Source organism: Capsicum annuum, chromosome 10 (assembly GCF_002878395.1).
Source record: "Capsicum annuum cultivar UCD-10X-F1 chromosome 10, UCD10Xv1.1, whole genome shotgun sequence".
In the NCBI taxonomy this organism is placed as follows: domain Eukaryota; kingdom Viridiplantae; phylum Streptophyta; class Magnoliopsida; order Solanales; family Solanaceae; genus Capsicum; species Capsicum annuum.
In genome coordinates, this window is record NC_061120.1 from 162,119,988 (window position 1) to 162,142,580 (window position 22,593).

General features: G+C 32.1%; 2 protein-coding genes across 2 annotated transcripts; one reads left to right on the forward strand and one right to left on the reverse strand.

Moving 5' to 3' along the window:
• Positions 1-1,187: 1,187 nt before the first annotated feature.
• Positions 1,188-2,194, reverse strand: LOC124887826. Its single transcript, XM_047397742.1, has 2 exons — positions 2,130-2,194; positions 1,188-1,707 (listed from the first exon to the last, which is right to left on the reverse strand). The coding sequence occupies exons 1-2, from the start codon at positions 2,192-2,194 to the stop codon at positions 1,188-1,190; spliced, it is 585 nt and encodes a 194-aa protein (XP_047253698.1).
• Positions 2,195-5,665: 3,471 nt separating this feature from the next.
• Positions 5,666-22,008, forward strand: LOC107846013 (BEL1-like homeodomain protein 9). The gene is made up of 4 exons (XM_016690540.2): positions 5,666-6,757; positions 14,036-14,430; positions 20,903-20,963; positions 21,221-22,008. The coding sequence occupies exons 1-4, from the start codon at positions 5,966-5,968 to the stop codon at positions 21,752-21,754; spliced, it is 1,782 nt and encodes a 593-aa protein (XP_016546026.2). The 5' UTR covers positions 5,666-5,965; the 3' UTR covers positions 21,755-22,008.
• Positions 22,009-22,593: the final 585 nt, after the last annotated feature.

Consider the following 22,593-nt stretch of genomic DNA (forward strand, 5'->3'; position numbering starts at 1 on the left):
AATAGAAAAGGGCTAAGAGTCGAACCCTAATGTAACCCTGGCAAGATAGGGAAATATTTCGAATCTCCTTTCGTCGTCCTCACCTGAGTCTTAGCTCCTTCATACATGTCCTTAATCGATCTGATGTACGCCACCGAAACCCCACTGACCTCCAAGCAACTCTAAAGAACCTCCCTAGAGACTTTGTCATAGGCCTTCTCCAAGTCGATAAATACTATGTGAAGATCTTTTATCCTTTCCCTATACTACTCCACTAGTCTCTGCACCAGGTGAATTACCTCCATTATCGAGCGAACGGGCATAAAGAAAAATTGGTTCTCTGAAATAGACACTATCTTCCTCAACCTCCGCTCGACCACTCTCTCCCAAATCTTCATAGTGTGACTCAACAACTTAATACCCCTGTAGTTGTTACAACTCTGTACGTAACCCTTATTCTTATATAAAGGAATCATGGTGCTCTACCTCCAAGCCTCAGGCACTTTTGCAGTCTTGAAAATGCCATTAAATAATTCGATCAACCACCTTAAACCCGCCCCGCCAGCAAACTTCCAAAAATCCATAGGAATCTCGTCTGGTCCCATCGCCCTACTCCATCTCATCCTGTGAAGAGCCTCCCTGACTCCTCCACCTTAAAAAGCTTACAATACCTGAAATTGCGACACCCCTATGAGTGCTCCAGCTCCCCTAACACAATGTCTCTATCCCTCTCTTCATTCAAGAGTCTATGAAAATACAACTACCATCTTCTCTTAATATGAGCATTCTCCACCAGCACACTACCATCCTCCCCTTTAATGTACTTCACTTGATTGAGGTCATGACCCTTCGTCTCCCTCGCCTTAGCAAAACCTATATAACCTTTTCTCCCCACTTTTCTCCTCCAACCCCACATACAAGCTCTCAAAAGTTATCGTCTTAGCTGTCGTAACTGCTAACTTAGCCTCTTTCCTAACTAAATTGTACTCCTCCCTATCTTCCCGCTTTTCTTTTTTATCCTTACTCTCAACCAACTTAGCATACACCTCTTTCTTAGTCTTCACTTTCTTCTTTACTTCTTCATTCTACTACCAATCCCCCTAACGTTGACCAGCCCAACCCCTTGAGACCCCCAACACCCCTCTAGTCGTCTCCCTGATACACCTAGCTACCTTATCCCACATACTATCCACGTCCCCCCTACAATCCTACACCTTCAACTCCGCCGCCGTCTTCCCTATCTCCAGCATACTTACTGGTGTCAAGCCTTTCCACTTTATTCTAGGACGACCCTCTCTGCCCCTTCTCTTCTTATTCTTCTTTAAGCCCAAATCCATTAACAGAAGCCCGTGTTGGGTCGAGAGGTTCTTACTCGGGATGACCTTGCAATCCTTACACAGTACCCTATCCCCATTCTTAAGCATCAGAAAGTCAATCTGCATCTTAGCTATTACGTTTTGGAAGGTGACCAGGTGATCCTCCTTCTTTGTAAAGCTCAAATTCACTACCACCATCCCAAAGGTCCTCACAAAGTCCAACAGAGCAACTCTCTCTTCATTTTTCTCCCCAAAACCATAACCCTCATACACATCCCCATAGCCTTCCGGTAATACCCCGATGTGACCATTGAAATCCCCTTCTACAATAATCTTCTCTGAGCTAGGCATGCCTCTTACCACTTCATCTAAAGCCTCCCAAAACCGCTTCCTCTTCACCGTCCAAGCCCACCTGAGGCGCATAAACACTACACACGTTCATAGTAAATCCCCTAAACTTAATCGCCATCAACCTATCATTGACCCCTTTAACCTCTACTACTTTCCCTCTAAGTTCTTCATTTACTAAGATGCCTACTCCATTCCTACGTTTATCACTCCCCAAGTCCCAAATCTTGTAACCATCTACATCCCTAGCCTTAGATCCTACCCACTTGGTCTCCTGAACACACACAATATTAATCCTCCTCTTTTTAAGAATCTTTACAAGCTCTATGGATTTACCCTGAAGGGTCTCTATATTCCAAGACTCCACCCTCACCCTATCTATACTTGCAACACGTCTACCTCTACCACCCCCACTCCATACCCCAATTCCTACCTAACACCATACTTTGCCCCCAGTCCCGAACTAGTCCGCCCCTTTTTCCTCACCTCCCACCAACCCTCCCTTCTTCCACATACCAACAACTGTCCCCAGCCTCAACCCCCTCGAACATTACCCTACTTTGTCATCAACGCCTAAAGCCACTCCTCAAGAAACACAAACAAAGATGGAAATAAAACTAACAGTAGGAAACAAATAATGATAAAAAAAAAAATTAAATTAGGATAGAAACAAAACTAACTACAAAAAATATAGAGCACACTAATAGCCTAGCACTAAGGACAACAAAACCAATATTAAAAGCGTGGCTAGTCACCACTATACGACAATACATAATCCCAACAAATTAAACACAAGTCAAGATACAGGAGATAATATTAGAATTAATACAAAGAAGGAAATAACAAAGTTTAGAAGTCACTGGGTTACGCTTGTAGACCACGTTCTTTTTTCCTATGTGGTATGTTGGATATCGACAAACTGATGCAGGAACTGGTCTCATTGAATAATATAATTCAATGAGTAATTTTTTTCATAAGTAGATAGTAAATTACAATATTAAAATGTGATAAAATCAAATCAAAACTAAATTTACTAATAGACTTGTGCTAATATGACTAAAATAAAAGTACTAGTTAGAAGATTAGAATAACTACTTGTACATGAACATTTATTCATTAACCATTGTTACTTACAATTATTAAAAGTTATTCACCCGTTCGGAGCCACAAAATCATCACCAATTAGGTGATCTATCTTTGCCTCAAGGTGTTTGAAAAAATCTGCTATATCCAAATATGCAACGTCAACATAAGTTTCAGAGATAAAATTAGCTTCAAATTTTTTTTCTTTCTTCTTTAGTGATGCTTGATAAAGCACAATCAAGTGTTTGAGAGTGCGACAATCACATGCATAATATCCTTTTGCACCACATTAAAGACAAACACATGCTCTAACTGCTTCACATTTCTCATCCTTTCCTTGTTCCTTTTGAGGGTGTCATTTTTTTGATGAATAATTAACACCATGAACATGATTTTTTGCTTGATCATAATTACGACCATGATCAGTTCCACGATCAAATTTACGATCTTTCTTGCACTTAGCATGGTAGACATATACCTATTTTTACTTCAGGAACTAATGTAGATCTAGTAGGTCGAAATTTGTGACTTTTCATTAGCAAATCACTATTTTGTCCAGCCACAAGAAGATGAGAACTTAGTTCAGAATACTTCTTGAAACCTTTCTCTCGATATTGTTGTTGCACGAGCACATTCGAGGCATGAAAGGTGGAGAGTATCTTTTCTATTATACCTACATCATTAATAGTTCTTCCACATAGTTTCAACTGAGAAATTTTTTTTGAACATAACAGAGTTGTACTCATGAACAAACTTATAGTTTGAAAGCTCAGATGCGTCTAATTATATTGCGTTTTTGGATGTATGACTACCTTTAGGTGGTCAAACCTTTCTTTTAGGCCATGACCATTTCATAAAATAAGTGGATCCTTAACAGTAAGATATTCAATTTTTAAAATTTCGTGAATATGATGACACAAGAATATTATAGCCTTGGCAGGATCTTGATTTGATGCTTTATTTTCATTTTTAATAGTGGTATCTCCAAGTCTATAGCATCCTAATGGATTTTAGCATCCAATACTTATGAAAGGTAGTTCTTGCCCGAATTTTAAAGAGCAACGAACTCAAATTTTGTATTTACGAAATAGACATATTAAAAGAAAAAAAATACCTTAGCCTTCAAATTTTGAGATAGTAGAGTCTGATACGGATAACGTGTTCTAAGCTAAATTAACAGAGCAGAATTAATAAGAAATGTATACTCAAACTTTTGTTATTTTCTAATGTACTTAACATGGAGGCAAAGGGTTGCTTCTATATGCAACATTGCCACTACTTCAACCAATAAAAAATATTGGTGTATACATTGGTAATGTAACATTAAAAAGACCAAACCCATCGGTGGCCCCTAAATTTGACACGATCTTTCACTTTGACACCTCAACTAGATCATGTTTATTTTTATCACCTTAAGTAGCTATAAGTGTGTCATTTTGACACCTTTCGCTGACATGGTAAAGAGAGTGCATTACACTCTCCATAGGCGCGTGAATGATGAGATTTAATTGATTTTTAACTTTCTTTTCCTCTTCTTCTTCTTCTCAATTACTCCAACCATTTTGCACCTATTTTTTTCCCACCATTAACTTTGCTACACTTTCTTTAAACTGTAAAAATATGCAAACAAAAATGAACATATACAAAAAGAAAACAAATATATGAAATGAAAAAGCAGCTCGTCGATATTGTTGGGATTTGAATTTTTTGGCTATTGCAGAACTAATTAAGGACCTCAATGTAAATAATTTCTGCATCTTCTATATAATTTCTTGCTAGAAAAGAAGAAGAGACTTTTTCTGTGAATTCCGATTTTGCTATTGCAATCACTTGTCACCACTGTTATTGAGAAATTTAAAGAAATTTTGAAGATAATTTTTAGAGATGAAAATTGGAGAAAATGATCGGGGAGGGAGGAGGGGAAGGGTGGGGTGAGGCTGCGTTGCTGCAGCGTTAGTTTGTGGGGAGGGTGGGGGAGGGGGGTTGCTGCAGCAATCTTGGGGTGGTGGTGGGGTGACAGCAATCTTGGTGGGTGGGGTGGGGTACTTGGAGAAGATGATGTTTGGGGGAGGGGTCATTTATTTATTAATCTTTTATTTAAAATTAAAGTTAATTATTTAAAAATTAATTTTTTAAATTATAATTTATTTAAAATTATTATTTTAAATAAGAATGTCACATGCCTGCAAAAATGTGTTTTACAGATACTTTGCAAAATCAGTTGATTGTACAAAAAGTGTCAAAATGACACACTTAATAGTTGGTTGAGGTGTTAAAAATGAATATGGTCTAGTTAAGGTGTCAAAGTGAAAGATCGTGTCAAGTTTAGGGGGCTGACGATGGATTTGGCCCGTAAAAAAAGCATACAGTTAAGAATCTTAGCATTCATACTTTTTCACCGAATTATTTCTTAAGAAATGACACATTCTTATAATACTCCTTCCATTTAAAAAAGAATGATCTATTTTAACTTATAAAAAGTTTAAGAAAATAAATAAAACTTTTAAATCTTGTAGCCTTAAATTAAAGTTATGTCAAATGTAACAAAATATCCTTTAATCTTGTGGTCCTAGACATGTCATGTGGAAAGTTGAAATTAAAATTTTGTTAAAAAAGAAAAGAAATCATTATTTTTTAAGTGGATTAAAATGAAAAGTAGATCATTCTTTTTTAAATGGAGGGAGCGAAGAATTAAAAGATAAGGAGTAAAATGTTATACATGTATAATGAGAGAGATTTCATTTCCTCGTGCGGTAATGGAAAATGTGCCTCAATTTAATGGTACATCTACTTTAGTTTTTTCTAATAAAAAAATTATAATTCCATAATTAAAATAAATTTTCATAAATATTTTTAGTCGCATATATATCAGGTTTGATTTAACACAACAAATTTCAAAATCTTTCTATTTATAATAAAAAATAAATATTTGTCAAATCAAAAGGTTTCTTTGAAGAATAGTAGTATTGAGTAGGTGTTTCTTTCTATTATAATCAAACCAAACGACCCCTGACTGAATTAACAGCAAGTCCTCTCTTGCAGCTAAGAAGTGAAAGATATGATGAGCTACCTAGCTAGCTAGATAGTTATAATAATAATAGCCTTTCATATCATCAATATCCCATCACACCCCCTCACATTTCTTCCACTGTTCCTTCCTCCTTCTCTCTCTTTCTCAATCCATCAAAAAATACAGTACTACAGTGCTAGCTTCTTCCCCTCTTTCCCTACAGTGTTCAATGGCTGCAGAAGGATTTGAAGCATACCATGTGCCACAACAAAGTCGTAGAGATAGGCTTCGTGGTGGAGTATCCGATTGCACTGTTTTCCCTTCTTTTTACAATGATCAATCACTCCTAAACCCTTCAGATTTGCTTCTTCTATCACATAATAAACAAAAATCCCTTCATTTTATGGATCCACAAATATCCTCTTCTTTTCAAGAAATTGATAACACCCCCGCTTTTCTCTATAACACCCAGCAATCGACTTTTGACGTCGTATATAAACAAGAACAAATATCATCAGCAGCTCATGAGCCAAATATTACTACTACTCACAACAACAACAATAATAATAATTCTAGTAATAATTATGTTAGTACGGGTCAAGGTTTGTCTTTATCTTTATCATATCAGCCTCATCATCAGAACCAACTAATTAGGACAAGTACTAGTAATAGTACTGTTCCGCTTGAGCTGAATTTACAAAGATACGACTCATCATTATTTGTGGCCGCGGCAGCCGCGGCCTATTGTAATAATGAGTTGTCATCAAAGAGTAATAGTAGTACTATTCTTGGACCTTTTACTGGGTATGCTTCAATTCTCAAGGGATCAAGATTCTTGAAGCCTGCAGAACAGTTGATGGAACAAATTTGTGATGTGGGTAATAATAATAAGGGTACTTATGTTGAGAAATTTGTAGAAGTTGATGATGTTGTAGTGATGGATCTTTCACCTGATGCATCTGATGACGATGGAAGTGAACACAGGAGGAACAAGTCCAACTTAGTTTCAATGCTTGATGAGGTATTTAACTTATTTTCTGTAGCTTAGTAATACACTATTATTTGTGTGATTATACCTATATAGAACTTATTACATTTCTAAACTATTAGCTAGTATAACAGTTTGGCCATAGAATTTGATGTCAGGCTTTTGAAATGTTATTTTAGATTATTTTGAATGAGACCTTGTTTTACAATTTGCTCCATTATTTCTACTTTAGATTTGAAATTTGAAAGACTAGTTTGAGGAGTACTTCAAATTTCCACTTAGAGAACTTAAAAAGAAAATAAAAATTCTTAGGGTTATTCATAACTCCTAAGTACCCTTTTCTAATTTCTAACTCAACTGCTCTTTTTAATAAACTTCGACCAAGTCATGTCTAATCTTGTACGCTTTATTTCTAAGTGAACAGTATTCTTATTTAATTCTTTCTTTGTAGATTATTATGTGTTATCTAACCAAACATTCATCCTTTAAGGCATGCCAACATGCAGTATCAATAATTTATATATGCTTTTTAGCACATACAAATTAAATTCTTTTGAGTCTTGGTTTTATTATTAGGTATATGTTGATGCCTGTGCTTTTCAGGCATAACAGTTCGATCACTAAATCATCTTTTTGGAAGAAAAAGAAAGGTGATTGATAGGGAATATATGCACAAAGATTGGTGCCCTTAAGTGACTGAAGAAAGCCACTTCTGATTGCTTATAATGAAGCTTAGTTAGGCCGTGTATATTGTGAATGAGGATACATATATCAGGGGGAATCTATAAGAAAATATATACTTACCATAGGGACAAATTATTCAGGACCTCATTTCTTTCTTCTTATTTTCCTTTTTAAGAAATTGAAGCCCAAGTTAAAAGTTCTACTATTTTTTTGAGCGTATCTTCTTAAATTAACATATTTTCTTTAGCTAGCCTTTAGTTCGTGTTGACAACAATTGTATTTCATCGAAACATTAAAACTCAATCACTTGTTTGGAGTTGTTGAAAATTCTATTCAGTGATTCCAAGAGGTTGCTATACCATATATAAGATGTTAACATGTGGAGTTAATAACTCAAATATTTATTCAACTATCAATTTTTATCTTAAAAAAAGTCACTCAACTTTGATTTTATCTTAAGGGGTCATTTGGTTGGGAAACAAGTTATACTGGGATTAGTTATACCGGGATTACTTGTCCTGAGATTAATTATTCTGGTACTCCTATTATTTTTTTAGTGATTGTTTGGTTTGTGGTACTAAAAATAATGTGCATTGTATTTTATTTTTAAGAATAGATAGTTTGTTTACAAAAATACCCTTCACCTTATATAGCTTAATAAGTTTTATCTTATGTTGAATTAACTTCATCATTTTTTTTCTCAATTCTTTTTCATTAAGTTTTTTTTCAATTAAATTTATATTAATTCACTCATTTATTATGAAAAAAAAAATTCTAACATTAAAAGTGATATAATAAATATTTAACACTGAAAATTGTTGTATGATAACATTAATAATGTTAACTTATAAATACGACAGAATTTAATTAAAATAATTAAAAAACTTGGTTCAACAAAATATTTTTGTAGATTTTCCTTCATATCAAGCCATACAAAAGAAATTGAGAAGTTAATTTTTTTTTTTCAATTTTAGTAGTTTCTTTTTTTCTAAAAATATATGTTAAGAAATTTATGTTGATATTTCTTAAACATGTATGAAGCTTTAATAGTTCATGTTAAACTACTTATTTTGTCCTAAATTCTATAAACTGTTGATAATCTCATTTTTTGTTAAAAGAATTCATCACTAAAAAATGTGAAAAAGAATTACTCTCATTTTTCATTATTTTGTATCATTAGTATTTGAAGAGTTAAATTATATTTTCTTAAAATTAAATTTTCAAATATTTTTAGCTATATATAACATATAACTTTTTATTTAATAATTAAGCATGCACTAAGTTAGAAAGGGAATGTCAAAATATTTTAATTACTTGTCCATGATAAATTTGTTAGAAAAATTAAAAAATTAAAGTAAGATTAATAAATATTTCTATAAAATAGAAAGACAATAAATTCTTGTAGCAATTTTGAACTTGATTGTACAAATAGTTTTTATGGTGTCATTATTATTTTTTTATGACTCATCACTGTTGTAGCATTTAATAAGCTCATATTATTGTTCAAATTTATCAAAATGAATAAAATTTGTAGAGTAATTAAAATTTAAATTAGGGATAAAATTGACAAAAAAATTTGATGTGAGGATTATCAAAATCTCACATTCTCTCTTATACATAGTAGTAATATATATATATATTTGAAAAGTTATAATCAAAGGATTTGAAGGATAATTTTGTCATTTCATGGCTCTATCCCAAGGTTATGTATGTTGGAATTACTTATACCATCCAAAGGGTGAGATAACTTATTCCGGTACTATTTTTTAATCTCGGGATAAGTTATCCCGAACTAGGCAATCAAACAAGGCATCAAAAATTTTATCTCGGGACTATTATTTTATCCTGGTATTATGTGCTTTAATTCCTTACACCAAACGACCCCTAAAAGTCACTCAACAACGGACTTTATCTCAGAAAGTCACTCAACTAACTCATTTTTACTAGAAAGTCAATCAACCTATTTAATTATTTTTTTAAAATTAAATTAGCTTATGTGAAATTTCTATTTAAAAATAGAACTATGAAAGATAAAAAGTATTCCTTTAATGACCGTTTTATTTTTTTTCCTCTAAATTAATATCTTTTCCTCCTTTATCTCATTTTTCTTCTTTTGTTTTTTCACTTTCTTCCCATAATTTTTTTTATAAATTACACATTATACTCTAAGAATCGACAATTAAAATTGTACGAAATCAAATTACTATCATATTTACATTTTATTTTTATTATATATTTAAAAAATAAAAAAATAAAGAGGGCAAAAGAAGAGAAGTAAAATAAACTTATAAAGTATTTAAAAAGGAAAAAAAAAGGGGATGCATAGGATATTGTAGTTTATTTTATTTTCTATTCGTTTGTTCCTCTTTATTATTTTTTTTGGGTAAAGAAAAAATAAAAATAAAATACAAAAATAAAATATGATAGTAATTTTATTTCGTGCAATTGTAATTATTAATTTTCTAGATTATACGACAAATGTTCGAGTTATGGAAAAAATTTTGGGAAGAAAGTAAGAAGGAGAAGAAAAATGAGATAGATGTGGGAGAAATATTAATTTAGGAAATTAAGAATAAAATGATCATTAAAGAAATAGTACTTTTTATATTGCGGAATTTTATTTTTAAATAGAAATTTCACATAATCAAATTCTTTTGAAAAAATAATCAAATAGGTTGAGTAATTTTTAGAGTAAAAATATGATAGTTGAGTAACTTTTGAAATATGTATCGAAGTTGTGTGACATTATAGGATAAAAATCAATAGTTGAGTGATTTTTGAAGTAAGAATCAAAGATAAAAATTCGAAGTTGAATGATCATTTGAGTTACTAACTCCTTTTTAAGTATTACTGATTGTGCATTCTCTCACAAGAAAACATGCTATGTGCTTTAAAACATATGCTGAAAATGTTTGAGTTCGTTGTGTTATTGCACCTCTAACATATGCCATCTTTTAAGCATATGAACTTATGCTGAAAATGTTTGAGTTCGTTGCGCATTGCACCTCTAACATATGCCATCTTTTAAGCATATGAACTTATGCTGAAAATGTTTGAGTTCGTTGCGCATTGCACCTCTAACATATGCCATCTTTTATGATTTACATCCTGTCCTATTCTATTTTATGATTTGTGATATAACTTTTTTATTCTCTTGCGAAAGAAGATATCCTATGTGTTTAGGGATGCAAAACGAAATGGACTCGAAAATGTTTCGAACATTAATTCGCCACTGATAGACTTGTAAGATGTTGGTTAATCAAGGCATTGTAACTTCTATCAAGTAACCAAATGCATTTCGCTTTCGTAGAAATTAATTACCCCGTTTGGGAATAAATAGTAAGTAGTATTTGCATATGTTCGTTTAGCCGTCACTAACTGCAAATATCGTACTTCAAATGAAATATGTAATGATTTTCCAAATATTTTCAATTTTTTTTTTTTTGAGATAATAGATAAATATGATCCTAAATTTGATACCAAATTATAACTTTGATCTTAAACTTTGATAGTGCACAAATAGGACCTTTAACTATTTAAAACCTGAACAAATATGACCTCCGATTTTGCAATCCCATGCGTGAGTTTCACTCGCGCCTACGTGGAAAGGTAATCCAATCACACGGTGTCACGTCGTTAAAAGGGCGCACTTGAAGGGAGGTCATATTTATTCAATTTTGAATAGTTAAAAGGTCATATTTGTACACTGTTAAAATTTTGCTTTTTGTATTAAAACAGCATCATTTTTATTATTATTATTATTATTATTTTATTTATTTCTATAACAGCAATACCTAACATTTTTTTAATTAAAAAATCGAATCCGTGCAGTAGGATTAAGGAAGCGCCCAAGAAGAGCAAAATACACCACTGGGCTATCTAATTATCTTGTTTCATGTGGTTCAACATTAATATACGTACATAAATATAAATTTTCTATCTTAAATATTTAACGTAATTTTTTTACCGTGGGGGTTCGGGTGAACCCCATAACAACCACATAGGTCCGTCCCTGCGTTAATTTAATCTTTTTAATAATGTTAATTTAATTACATTGTAATAACGTTAAATTGATAACATTAATTTAATATACTACTACGACTAACCTTAATATCGTTAATTTAATAACGTTTTATTAAAACTATGATTTTTTTATTATAGTTTCATCTTTAATTTACTATTTAAATAAATTATATTTAGATATATTATAACTTAAATTCGCCCTCTGCTTTATAATATATATACATACTTGCATGATTTTTTCGTATGGGCTGACCCACCTAGTTAATAAATTTTCAATATTGCTCTTTTTCCGCAATGACAAAAGAAATTAGATGTCATTTTCATCTTTGAGCCGAAAATAATGAAAAAATAATAGTGAAAAGTCATTTAAAGGTCATAATTGTATAGTTTTGAATAATTAAAGGTCATATTTGTGCACTATCAAAGTTTAAGGTCATATTTATATATTATGCCCTTAGATTTTAAGTCGGACGCGCTCAGTTTTGCGTGTTAAACACGCATTTTGTCACGTACGATCGGAGGTCATATTTGTGCAGTTTTGAATAGTTACAGGTCATATTTGTGCACTGTCAAAATTTAAGATCAAAATTATAATTTAATGTCAAGTTTATGATGATATTTATTTATCAACTATCTCTTTTCTTTTTTCTTGTGAAATCTATGTTGTAAGCACGACTTTAGACTTCCAAATACTCGTTCATTTTACCAAATGAGTACCTTTTAGTTTTTAACTTCACCCAAATATTATCCAACTACTTAAGGTCAGTTAATTCTCTTGTAGGCCTTGTAGCTAATAAGTCAGTAATGTTTAGGCTTCCCATCGGACCTGTTGCCTACATGACACCTAAGGGTAGGCACTTGAGGCCAGAAAAGCTTAATTAGTCTTATAGTACGACAAAACTTCTTGTTCTTTTTCTTTTTCACACCATTGAACAGCTTCTAAAATTAAATTGTTTTGTCGTTTTATCTGAAGGATTTCACAAAGCCATTGAAACCGAATGCAAGGTGTGTTCGGTAGGAAATGTTTTGTTGGTCGAAAATAAGTGAGTTTCTTATATACTTTTTAGTGATTGGTAAATAAATAAAAGAAATATTATCCATAGAATATTTATCTGTAATCTATCAAAATATTATGGGAGTAGGTTAGGGTTGGGACTGAGGTGAGGGTCGTAGGGGTGGGATGATCAAGAGTTAGGGGTTGAGAGTGTTGAGCTTTTTACTTAAATTTTCCTCATTTATAAATTTATAAAATACTATTAATCAATGACATTAAAGTATTTAAAATCATTACCTTATTAATTATGTTCATTTAAAACATTCATTAAAATTAATACACATGCATTGAAGAAAATGGAAGATGAAAAGACTAAAAATTAATCATTCTCTAAAACTGATTTATTTAGCCTATAAAATAGGAAAGATTTTAATATTTGTGACCACCATTAATTTGACACAACAAAAAAGTGATTTTGATACCAGTGATGATCAATTGCTCAAAACACTTGGTATTTTCTTGTAATTCGATCTGTTCTGAATGAAAGTGAGCTCTAATAGCTTTATGGAGTATAGGAATATATGACATTGAATGTGGTAATATGAAACTAAGTGTTGTTTGGTGTGAGGTATAAGAGATAAATAGTTCCGAGATAAAATGAAGAATTATTTTATTTTATATTTGGTGTGAGGGGAGGGATGGCCTTGGCTCAGCGGTAAGCTTGCTTACCGTGGTGTGCCAGGGTCGGGGGTTCGAAACGCCCATCCAGCGAAGCTGGGGTGAGGGCACGTAGGTCAGGCCCGGAGTGGTCCCTCCCTCCCCGACACCTACGGAGTAGGTATGAACCGGGTCGTCCCTTATATTTGGTGTGAGGTATTAAATAGTATCGATATTATTTATTCCACTATTTACATCATAATGCTGGTATAAATTATTTTATATACATAGTGGGATAACTAATCTCGGGATTAATTATCCCGAAATAATTTTTTTTCAACGAAACGACCCCTTAAGAGTTATTCTTGGGTATTTAATTGACATATGTATTCATATTTGGATTAACTTTTTTGCACTTATTTATGATTTTATATAAAGCAAAAGTACTACCATTTGACTTTTCTTTTCTTTCTTGTCTGTTCAAGGACGCATGTCATATTCTACATTTAATACTCCTGTCCTAATTTAAATTTTATACTTTTTTAAAAATTTTTTATCCCAAATGTTACACTTATTTAGAAGTAATTTAATTTTAAACTTTTCATCTTATTTATAATTAGATAATTTATAGTTGTACAAATATCTATGTTTTTGTCTTGATTTCGATCATAAATTTCAGAAGTCCTTCTTACACTCCGAATTCAATTAAACATTGTCAAATAAATTAAAACGGATATATAGAATAACTCTTTAATGGGACACGTGTAAGATCACAAAATTTAAAGGACAATTTGTTACATTATAAGCACATTTTTAGCGTAAGTCTGTATGATAAAAGGCAGCCTTTTTAATTCTTTAAACTTCATGCTTAATCAAATATCTATGATATTAAGGAAATTTCTCATTGCATGTACTTGACAAAAATTAATCATTTTGGATGATATGTTTTTCAGGTATACAAAAGGTATAAGCAATATTATCAACAGCTACAAGGAGTAGTGGCATCATTTGAATCAGTTCCTGGACTTGGGAATGCAGCCCCATTTGCTAAACAATCTATAAAAGCCTTGTCCAAACACTTTAGGTGTCTAAAAAAGGCCATTAGTGACCAAATGAACTACACAATTAAATCTCATAGTCATAGTAGTCAAATAAATTGTGATGATTCTACCTCTACAAAATTAGTTGGGAAAGACAAGCTAAATTATAATAATTTCCAAAGAGCAATAGCAATACACAATGCTGGATTTGTTGAGCATCATCAGCCTGCTTGGCGACCGCAAAGAGGCCTACCGGAACGTGCTGTAACAGTTCTCAGGGCTTGGTTGTTTGACCATTTCTTGCACCCGTAAGTCCTCCTACTTCATCATGTGTTTCATTTTAATATGGACAGATTTAATATTTAAAATTTATAAAATTTATGAGTTGTGAATTTGAATATAAAATTTCTTATATGTTCATTTCAGTGAATTTCTCAAAGAGCTTAGCATATATCACATCGAAGTTCAAGGGTTCTGGAAGACCCGTACTGTACTTCCCCATTCTTGTGGCATTCTTTACTCATGTTTTTGTCAAAAAACTCCTAATTACCATATTTGGAATCTCAGTCTCGCATAGCCTAGCACAACTGGTGCAAAAGACAACAATACCCTTTACGCTCCAAAACCGTATGGTTTCCACCAACCTTTCTCTCCAAAACAAAAATATGTTTGTATATTTTTTCCTCTTTCTTCCAACACCTTTATTCTACTTTTTGCCAATTATAACCCTTTCATGTTTCTCTCTTTTTCTTTTTCTGATTTTCAGTCCTCTCATCTACAAAATTTCCCCTGATAATAGAACTATTTAATAGCAGAGAATAGACAAAAGAGAAGTACACAACTCACCGTCAATATATGTGCTTCCTTAATGTGTAAGCTGCTTTGGCCAATTGGCCTGGTGATTTAAGCTTGACTATCCGTGTTCGAGTTCTCAAGATTGATCCTCAATGACAATAATATTTTTTTAGCCTCTTGAACATAGCTGCACCTCTATTAGAGTATTTATTGGACCAATAAAGTTTGCACTCTTCTAAAAAATATAAGCCTACTAAATTTTGCTTTTACACTCTTTATTATCAGTTTTATATATTTATAGAGTTTAATTTAGATCATGCATTAAATTTTTGAAAAAAAATATATATATTTGAGTCGTAAATTACAATAATTGATAATTCAAAATATTTTAAGAATATATACAAAAATTTACTCTTATAAATAAATTTATTTAAATTTCAAAATTCAATAAATGCCACGTATGGTTATTGTTATAATATTAATTTAGGATAGATATTGGGCTCGTGCATTGCACCGACTTTTCCTAAGTATTTTAAAAATAAAATGGATCCAAAGAAGTACCATAGCCAAATAAGAGAAATTTTGAATGATGTGTTTTGATATTAGATGACAGTGAAAGTTTGCTTGCGAAAAATAATCGACATGATGTAGATTCAGACAATCATTATGGTGGTAACTCAGATTCATATTTGGAAAGTGTCGATAAAGGTTTTCCAAACTTGATCAAATAGAGGAAGACGAAAATTTAACTGTTTCACACGAAGAAGAATATGAATATGAATATGAATATGAGGATGAATGAGTTGAAGAAGATGAAGATGCATTGCATGAGGATAACTTTATTGTCTATCTTTATAAGTGTTGGATCTGCCTCCGCACTTTACAAAGAGCATAGTCAATTAACTGATTTTAGTATTGTAAAATTATCATCAAACAAAATCGGTGGTGAATTCGTTTGGTATTCGACATTTGATTGTGATAAAAATAGAAAATCAACACTAAAAAATAAAGTAAAAGGGTTGATTACAAGTCAAAAATAAATTGTTCGTTTCTGTCTGATGATTCATATCATGTTACAAAAGTAATTTAAAGATACAATCATTAATTGGATCCTTCTTTAGCACGTTTTTTTCCTATACCACATGGGAATTGCGCAAGACTCTAAAGAGAAGCCTTTTAGCTTATGACATTTAAAGATTAAGACCTTGAAAAAGCATAAGACTCTTGCAAGTCGAAGATAGTGACCCTAATAGAATGAGGTGCCTGTAGAAATACATTCTTCAACAAAAGAGATTAAGAACATTGTCAAGTGTTGTTGAAGCAATATACGAAGTCTTTTTTGAAATGCAGGTCAGGGATGAGGAATTTTTCTATGCAATAGACACATAATAATAGTGGCAGACATCAAAATGTAGTATGGGTTCACAAACATTACAAGCATGCACATCGCGAGTTTAATGGTTTTATATGTATTGGTACAACTTACTTTCTGAATCAATGGTGCATGCCATTAGCTTCATTTAGTAGTGTGAATCAGCATAAACAACCCATATTCTTGGGATTTTCTTTGATCACAAGAGATGACACCGAGACATACAAATTTGTGCTCTTAACTTGAATTACAACCATAAGCAATTCACCTCAAACAACTATTCTTACAGATCATTGTGAGAGTATCAAGACAACAATTAGAGAGGTGTTGTCAAACACTGTCCATAGATAAAAGTATCTTTAAAGCTAAATGATATGAGGAATTATAAAGTTGTCAAGATTGAATTCAAATTCGTAATCTTTAATAGTATCACTATTGATGAATTTGAGGATAAATGAGCTCAATTCATTAAAAAATATGATGTGTCCACTATCTCTATTTGGAAAGGAAGAAATGGGTTATCGTATTCCTCAAGCATTACTTTTGGACTAGCATAGTCATTACACTAAGGTGTGAGTCAATGCATGCCATATTTGATGACTATATTAATGGTTGAAATATTCAGAAATAGTTTGTATAGACATGAGATACAAATATGCTAAAGACTAGAAAGTGAAGTGTTCGCCGGAAAGACACAATCACCACCTATATCTAGATTTTGCTTGAAAGAAACAGATTCAAGATCATTACATGCTAGCAATTTATGATCTCTTCACAAAGCATATATGAAGGTTGTTTGTCTGTGAAATAAAAAGGCATGAGGATTTTTATGAACTGGTGAAAGTAGAGAAATATAGTATAACTATTTTAATAAAGAATGATTATCATGAAAATCAATTTATGTTTACTGTGGAGTATAAGTCTAATGATAAATATTTTATTGACAATTATAAATACTTTAAAAATGAAAGGATTGATTGTTGCCACACTCTTAAGACAATGTCAAATCGAAAGTTGGGGGAGAAGAGATGTAATTCGTCCACACTTGAAGAAATTCTTTATCAAAGGCTACCCAACAATGATGAATGAGTTTAAAAAATACAATGTTCTTAAGGAATGATTTGATAGAAATTGTGATCTTATCTTATACAGTGACGTTAATATGGACTTCAAAATTATTTTGAAAGCTCGATTGGGATGAAGACATGGCTATCCTAAATTATGGTGAACTTGACTTGGATAATGATGTAGTATTTATAAGAAATAAAAAAAGTTCATTCACATGGAAGACCTCCGATCAACAGGAATAGATCTGCACGTGAAAATATTTTTAGGAGAGATAGTAGATAATGCAGGACAAATTATGAGAATATACCTTATGAGAGGAGTAGTAGGCAAGGTACGAGGGATGATGGGAGATGGGGTGGAAATGCGAATATAAATAATGTCGATAGAGACAATAAAAGTGGTAATAGGGGAGGTAGAAGGGATGGTAGAGACAATAAAAGTGGAAGTGTTATGGTAAAAGTATGTTTATCGATTAGGGAGTGCTTCATTTAATTTTTTGAAGTAGCAATAGTTGCAAAGATACATTTAGCATCCAAGTATTACATGAGACCCGCTGAAGATGGTACAGATTTAGGCCTTCCACTTAAATGAACTTTCATTGAATTTCTTATGAATGTTGCATTATCATTCGAGTCTGGTCCACCATCCCTTGAGACAAAAATGTTATCGTCCCAATCTAAATATGCTTAAATTATGATTTCAAAATATTTATGAAGTCTATGCATTTAACATCATTGTCCAATGTAAGATCACAATATTTATCAAACCATTTCTTGAGTGCATTGTTCTTTTTGACTTCATCCATCATTGTTCGGTTGCCTTAGGAAGATCTTCGAGTATGGATGAATTACATCTCTTCTCCATCGACGTAATATATTCCTATTGTGGAAGGTCTTAATCCTTTCGTATGATATTAACTTGAGAATGTGGCAGCAAAAATCCCTTCAATCTCAAATTATTTACAATTGCAATCAAAATAGTTATCGTTAGGTCTATACTTCAGATTGAACACAAATTGATTTCAATGATAATTACTCTTTATTAAAAAATCAGTTATAGTATACTTCTCAACTCTCTTCCCTGCATCAAAATACTCAACCGTTTCTATTTCACAGTGAAATAATCTTTATATATGCTTTGTGAAGAGATGATAAATTTATCGCGTGTAATGATTTTGCATCCACTTCTCCTGCTCAAATCCAAACATAGGTGATGATTGTGTCTTTATGGTGGATGCTTCACTTTCTAATTCCTTGCAATATTTGTAACTCATGGTTTTCTCATATTGCTCAACAAATTATTTGAGTGTTTCGACCATTATTATAGCCATCAAAGAAGGCTTGCATTAACTCACACCTTTGTATGGACGCCATGCTATTTTATGATTAATTCTTGAAGAATACTAAAACCCATTTCCCCCTATTTAAATAAAGATTAAGGAACCATAATTTTTTTTCAACATCATATTTTTCAATGAATTAAGACCATTTATCCTCAAATTCATCAATTGTGATGCTATCAAAGATTACGACTTTGAATTCAATTTTGACAACTTTATAATTTCTCACACCCTTTAGCTTTAAAGGTAGCTTTTTGAAGATATGCTAAATGCAATACCTATGGACAGTATTTGGAAGCACCTCTCTAATTGCTGACTTGATACTCTCGCATTGGTCTGTGAGAATAGTTGTTGGAGGTGAATTACCCATGGCCATAAGCCAAGTTGAGAACCCAAACTTGTATGTCTCGATATCCTCACTTGTGATAAAAACATATCCCAAAAGTATGGAATGCTTGTGCTGATTCACACCAATGAATGGCACAAATGACGTGTACCATTCATGTATCAAAGCATATAACATCATTGAACTCGCGATATTAATACTAAGAATATTTGCATTTCAATGTGTTTCACTATTATTCATGTCGATTGCATAGAAAAAAATTCACATTCTTGACCTATATTTATTTTAGAAAAGAACTTGTGTATTGCTTTAGTATCTCTAAGCCTCTTTTGCTAAAGAATGTAATTTCTACGGTCTTTAGGGGTACTCCTCATTCTATAAAGACCGCCAACGTCGATTTGCAAGAGTCTTATACTCTCTAAAAGTCTTATTTCAAGCAATGTTGTGAGCTATAAGACTTCTCTTCAAAGTCCTACTTAATTCCCTGTGTCAGAGCAAAAAGCGTGATAAAGAAGAATTCAATTGATGAATGTACTCTGAAATAACTTTTGTAACACAACGTCAACCATTAAGCAACAACAAATAATTTAGTTTTAATTTGGAATCAATCATTTTACTTTGCTTCTTTGGTGTTGATTTTCTATTCTTATCACAATCAAATATTAAATATCTTATGAATTCACCACCTTTTTGGTTTGATGTACTATTTACAATGCCAAAACATGTCAATTGACTATGTTTTTTGTAAAATGCAAAGACATATCCAACGCTTGCAAAAATCAGACCTTTAATAGGGCCTTCTAAATATTGTTGGTTAGTAAAGGTATCCTCATACATTGCATCTTCATCTTTTTCATCAACCGATTCATCCTCATATTCATATTCTTCTCCATACGGAACAGTTAAATCTTTATCTTCCTCCACATGATCAGACATATTTATCTCTTGAACAAGAATCACCCTTTAAATATGGATCTAGGCTGCCACCATTACCACTGTTTGAATCTTCATCATGTTGATTATCATTGGCGAGCAAATTTCACTATCATCTAACCGCAAAACACCATTCATTGTTTCTCTTATTTGGACTCATTTTGTTTTTTTAATATTATAGGGGGCATTATGTAGATGAGAGGACTTAAAATAAGAAAAGGAGAAAGATAACTGGAAGAGTTAAAGGTGGTTTTTGTTTTTGAGGGAAAGGTTAGTGGGAACCAGGTGATTTTGGGGCCAAAAGGATATTGTTGTCTTTTCCACTAGTTATGTCAACTTGAGTTGTGCTTAAGTTTTTGGAACAGTTTTAGTATGTGGCATAAGTTTTTTCTTTCCCAAGTTAGTGCCTACTGCCTAGTCAAATATCGTTAAACAAAATGAAGCCAAGTAGCAATTTTATGTCATCCATGTGGAATTAATGAACTACGTTCATTCTTTGTTTTGCTTTTGCTTCAAGCATTCCGTGCCCTTAATTTACCCACTGGCCAACTAATATGGATTTTGGCGCTTCCTATTGGAAAACACGACTAATTTTTAGGGTTTAAATCTGAGATTTCTTGTCGGCATTCAAGGATCATACCATTTCACTAGTATTTTCATTTATTAATGGATTTATTATGTATTTGTTTACGAATGCATGCTTTTAATGGATTTATTATGCTTTTGTATTTTGAAATTTGTGAGAAAATATGTTATAGTATTTAGGTGACTATAATTTTTTTTGACTTTTATTGCTTTTTAAATATGTTTTAATGCACGTTTGTGTTTCTATGATAACTTCTCCTTGATTAAGAATAAAATGGGAAAATGTTTCATTCATTTTGAAAAAACTGTAAATTAAATTCATTAGTGTTGATGTTGTTGCAGTTATCCCACAGATTCTGACAAAGTAATGTTGGCCAAACGGACTGGTCTTTCAAGGAATCAGGTCTGCACATTTTTCACTCCCTTTAAAAGTTGTGTCTAGTTAAACACTGTGATAGCTGATCTTTTGGACAGGTTGATTTCTCGGATAGTTACTCAATAAATAGTTATTATTTAGAAAATCATCCTTCTTGATTTCAATTTTATTCGACAAAAAGTGACTTTCCGAGACGAGAAATAATAATTATTAGTTGGGTGACTTGAGAAAAACTCCTTTTTCACACGTAGATTATCTAACACAATATGTTACTTGTGGAATAGGTTTCTAACTGGTTCATCAATGCAAGAGTTAGATTATGGAAGCCTATGGTTGAAGAGATACACATGCTTGAAACTAGACAAGCTCACAAATCTGCTTCACAAAGGGGCCAAAACAACAACAATACCGTTGAAGTAAATTTCCCCACAAGTAATAATTCACTTCCATCTGATCAAAATCCATCTACATCATCAGCACAACAATTTCAACAAGTTCCATCAAAGCGAATGCGAAATAATGATCCAACAGATCATATGAATTTATCATACGACAATTTTTCGCCTCGTTCACGAGTTGGAATTGATCAAGTGAGTGTATCATCAGGTGGAAATGGTGGGGTATCATTAACATTGGGACTTCATCATCAGAACAATAATGGAACTGGAATTGGGGGTTTATCAACAGATCCCTTTCCAAGAAATGCTGCACGACGTTTTGGTATCGATGCAAGTAATGAGGGATTCATGTTTGGTGGTGGATTTGAAGCACCAAATCGTCAGTTTGAAGGGCAATTATTGCATGATTTTGTTGGTTGATTATTATTTTGTGCATTTTGTAGCCCTGTATTGACAGATATCAATCTAGGATTTATATATAGTGATCATGAATCAAATTTGAATATTGCATAAAGTTTTTTTGATTATGTATTTCAAATCGAGCAGAAAGCAATGGGTTTAGTTGAACTCAATTTGCTCTAAAGTGGTGTCTATGTTTAGACTTAAGAGAAAATATGAACACAGATGAACCACTCAAAAATAAATATAAATCTTTGAGCAGTTCTGTCATTTAAGTAGAAGTTTGACGATGAAATTTTTTTTTTTTTTTCAGAAAATTATTTTATTTTAGTGAAAAAAGTGAAAATAATGTGTTTAATCATGAAAATTCTAAATACAATTTGAAAAAAGTTAAAATAAGTAAAATTTATTTTCACTCTTATTTCTCTCATAAAATTTTAAAACAAAACGTGAAAACAAGTAAAATTTATTTTCACTTTTTTCTCTTAAAATTTCAAAACAACTCAAATTTATATTTATGGTTAAATACAATTCCAATTTCAACTTCAACTTTAACTCTGAAAAAAATATGATTTTCATGAGCAAACGGGACCTAAATCGTAAAAAATAGCACTTTTGCTTTCTGTAAAATATTTAACAAATTTTCCTTCAATTTTAACTTCAACTTTAACTTTGAAAAATTATGATTTTCATGATCAAACGGAACCTAAATCGTAAAAAATAGCACTTTTGCTTTCTGTAAAATATTTAACAAATTTCCTTAGTTAGATTTGACGAGAACTGTGAAAAAACATGATTCAGCAGTAATTCACATTTGGAGGTGCATGTTTTGTTTCATCCCTCTATTTCAAAATAAATAA

Bases quoted from the DNA above. Each gene is read 5' to 3' on its own strand.
- LOC124887826 (XM_047397742.1), bottom strand. From the start codon at position 2,194: ATGTTCGAGGGGGTTGAGGCTGGGGACAGTTGTTGGTATGTGGAAGAA. The intron at 1,708-2,129 runs GTGAGGAAAAAG...TATGCGCCTCAG, and splicing joins GAAGGGAGGGTTGGTGGGAG to GTGGGCTTGGACGGTGAAGA.
- LOC107846013 (XM_016690540.2), top strand. From the start codon at position 5,966: ATGGCTGCAGAAGGATTTGAAGCATACCATGTGCCACAACAAAGTCGT. The intron at 6,758-14,035 runs GTATTTAACTTA...TATGTTTTTCAG, and splicing joins TAGTTTCAATGCTTGATGAG to GTATACAAAAGGTATAAGCA. The intron at 20,964-21,220 runs GTCTGCACATTT...CTTGTGGAATAG, and splicing joins CTGGTCTTTCAAGGAATCAG to GTTTCTAACTGGTTCATCAA.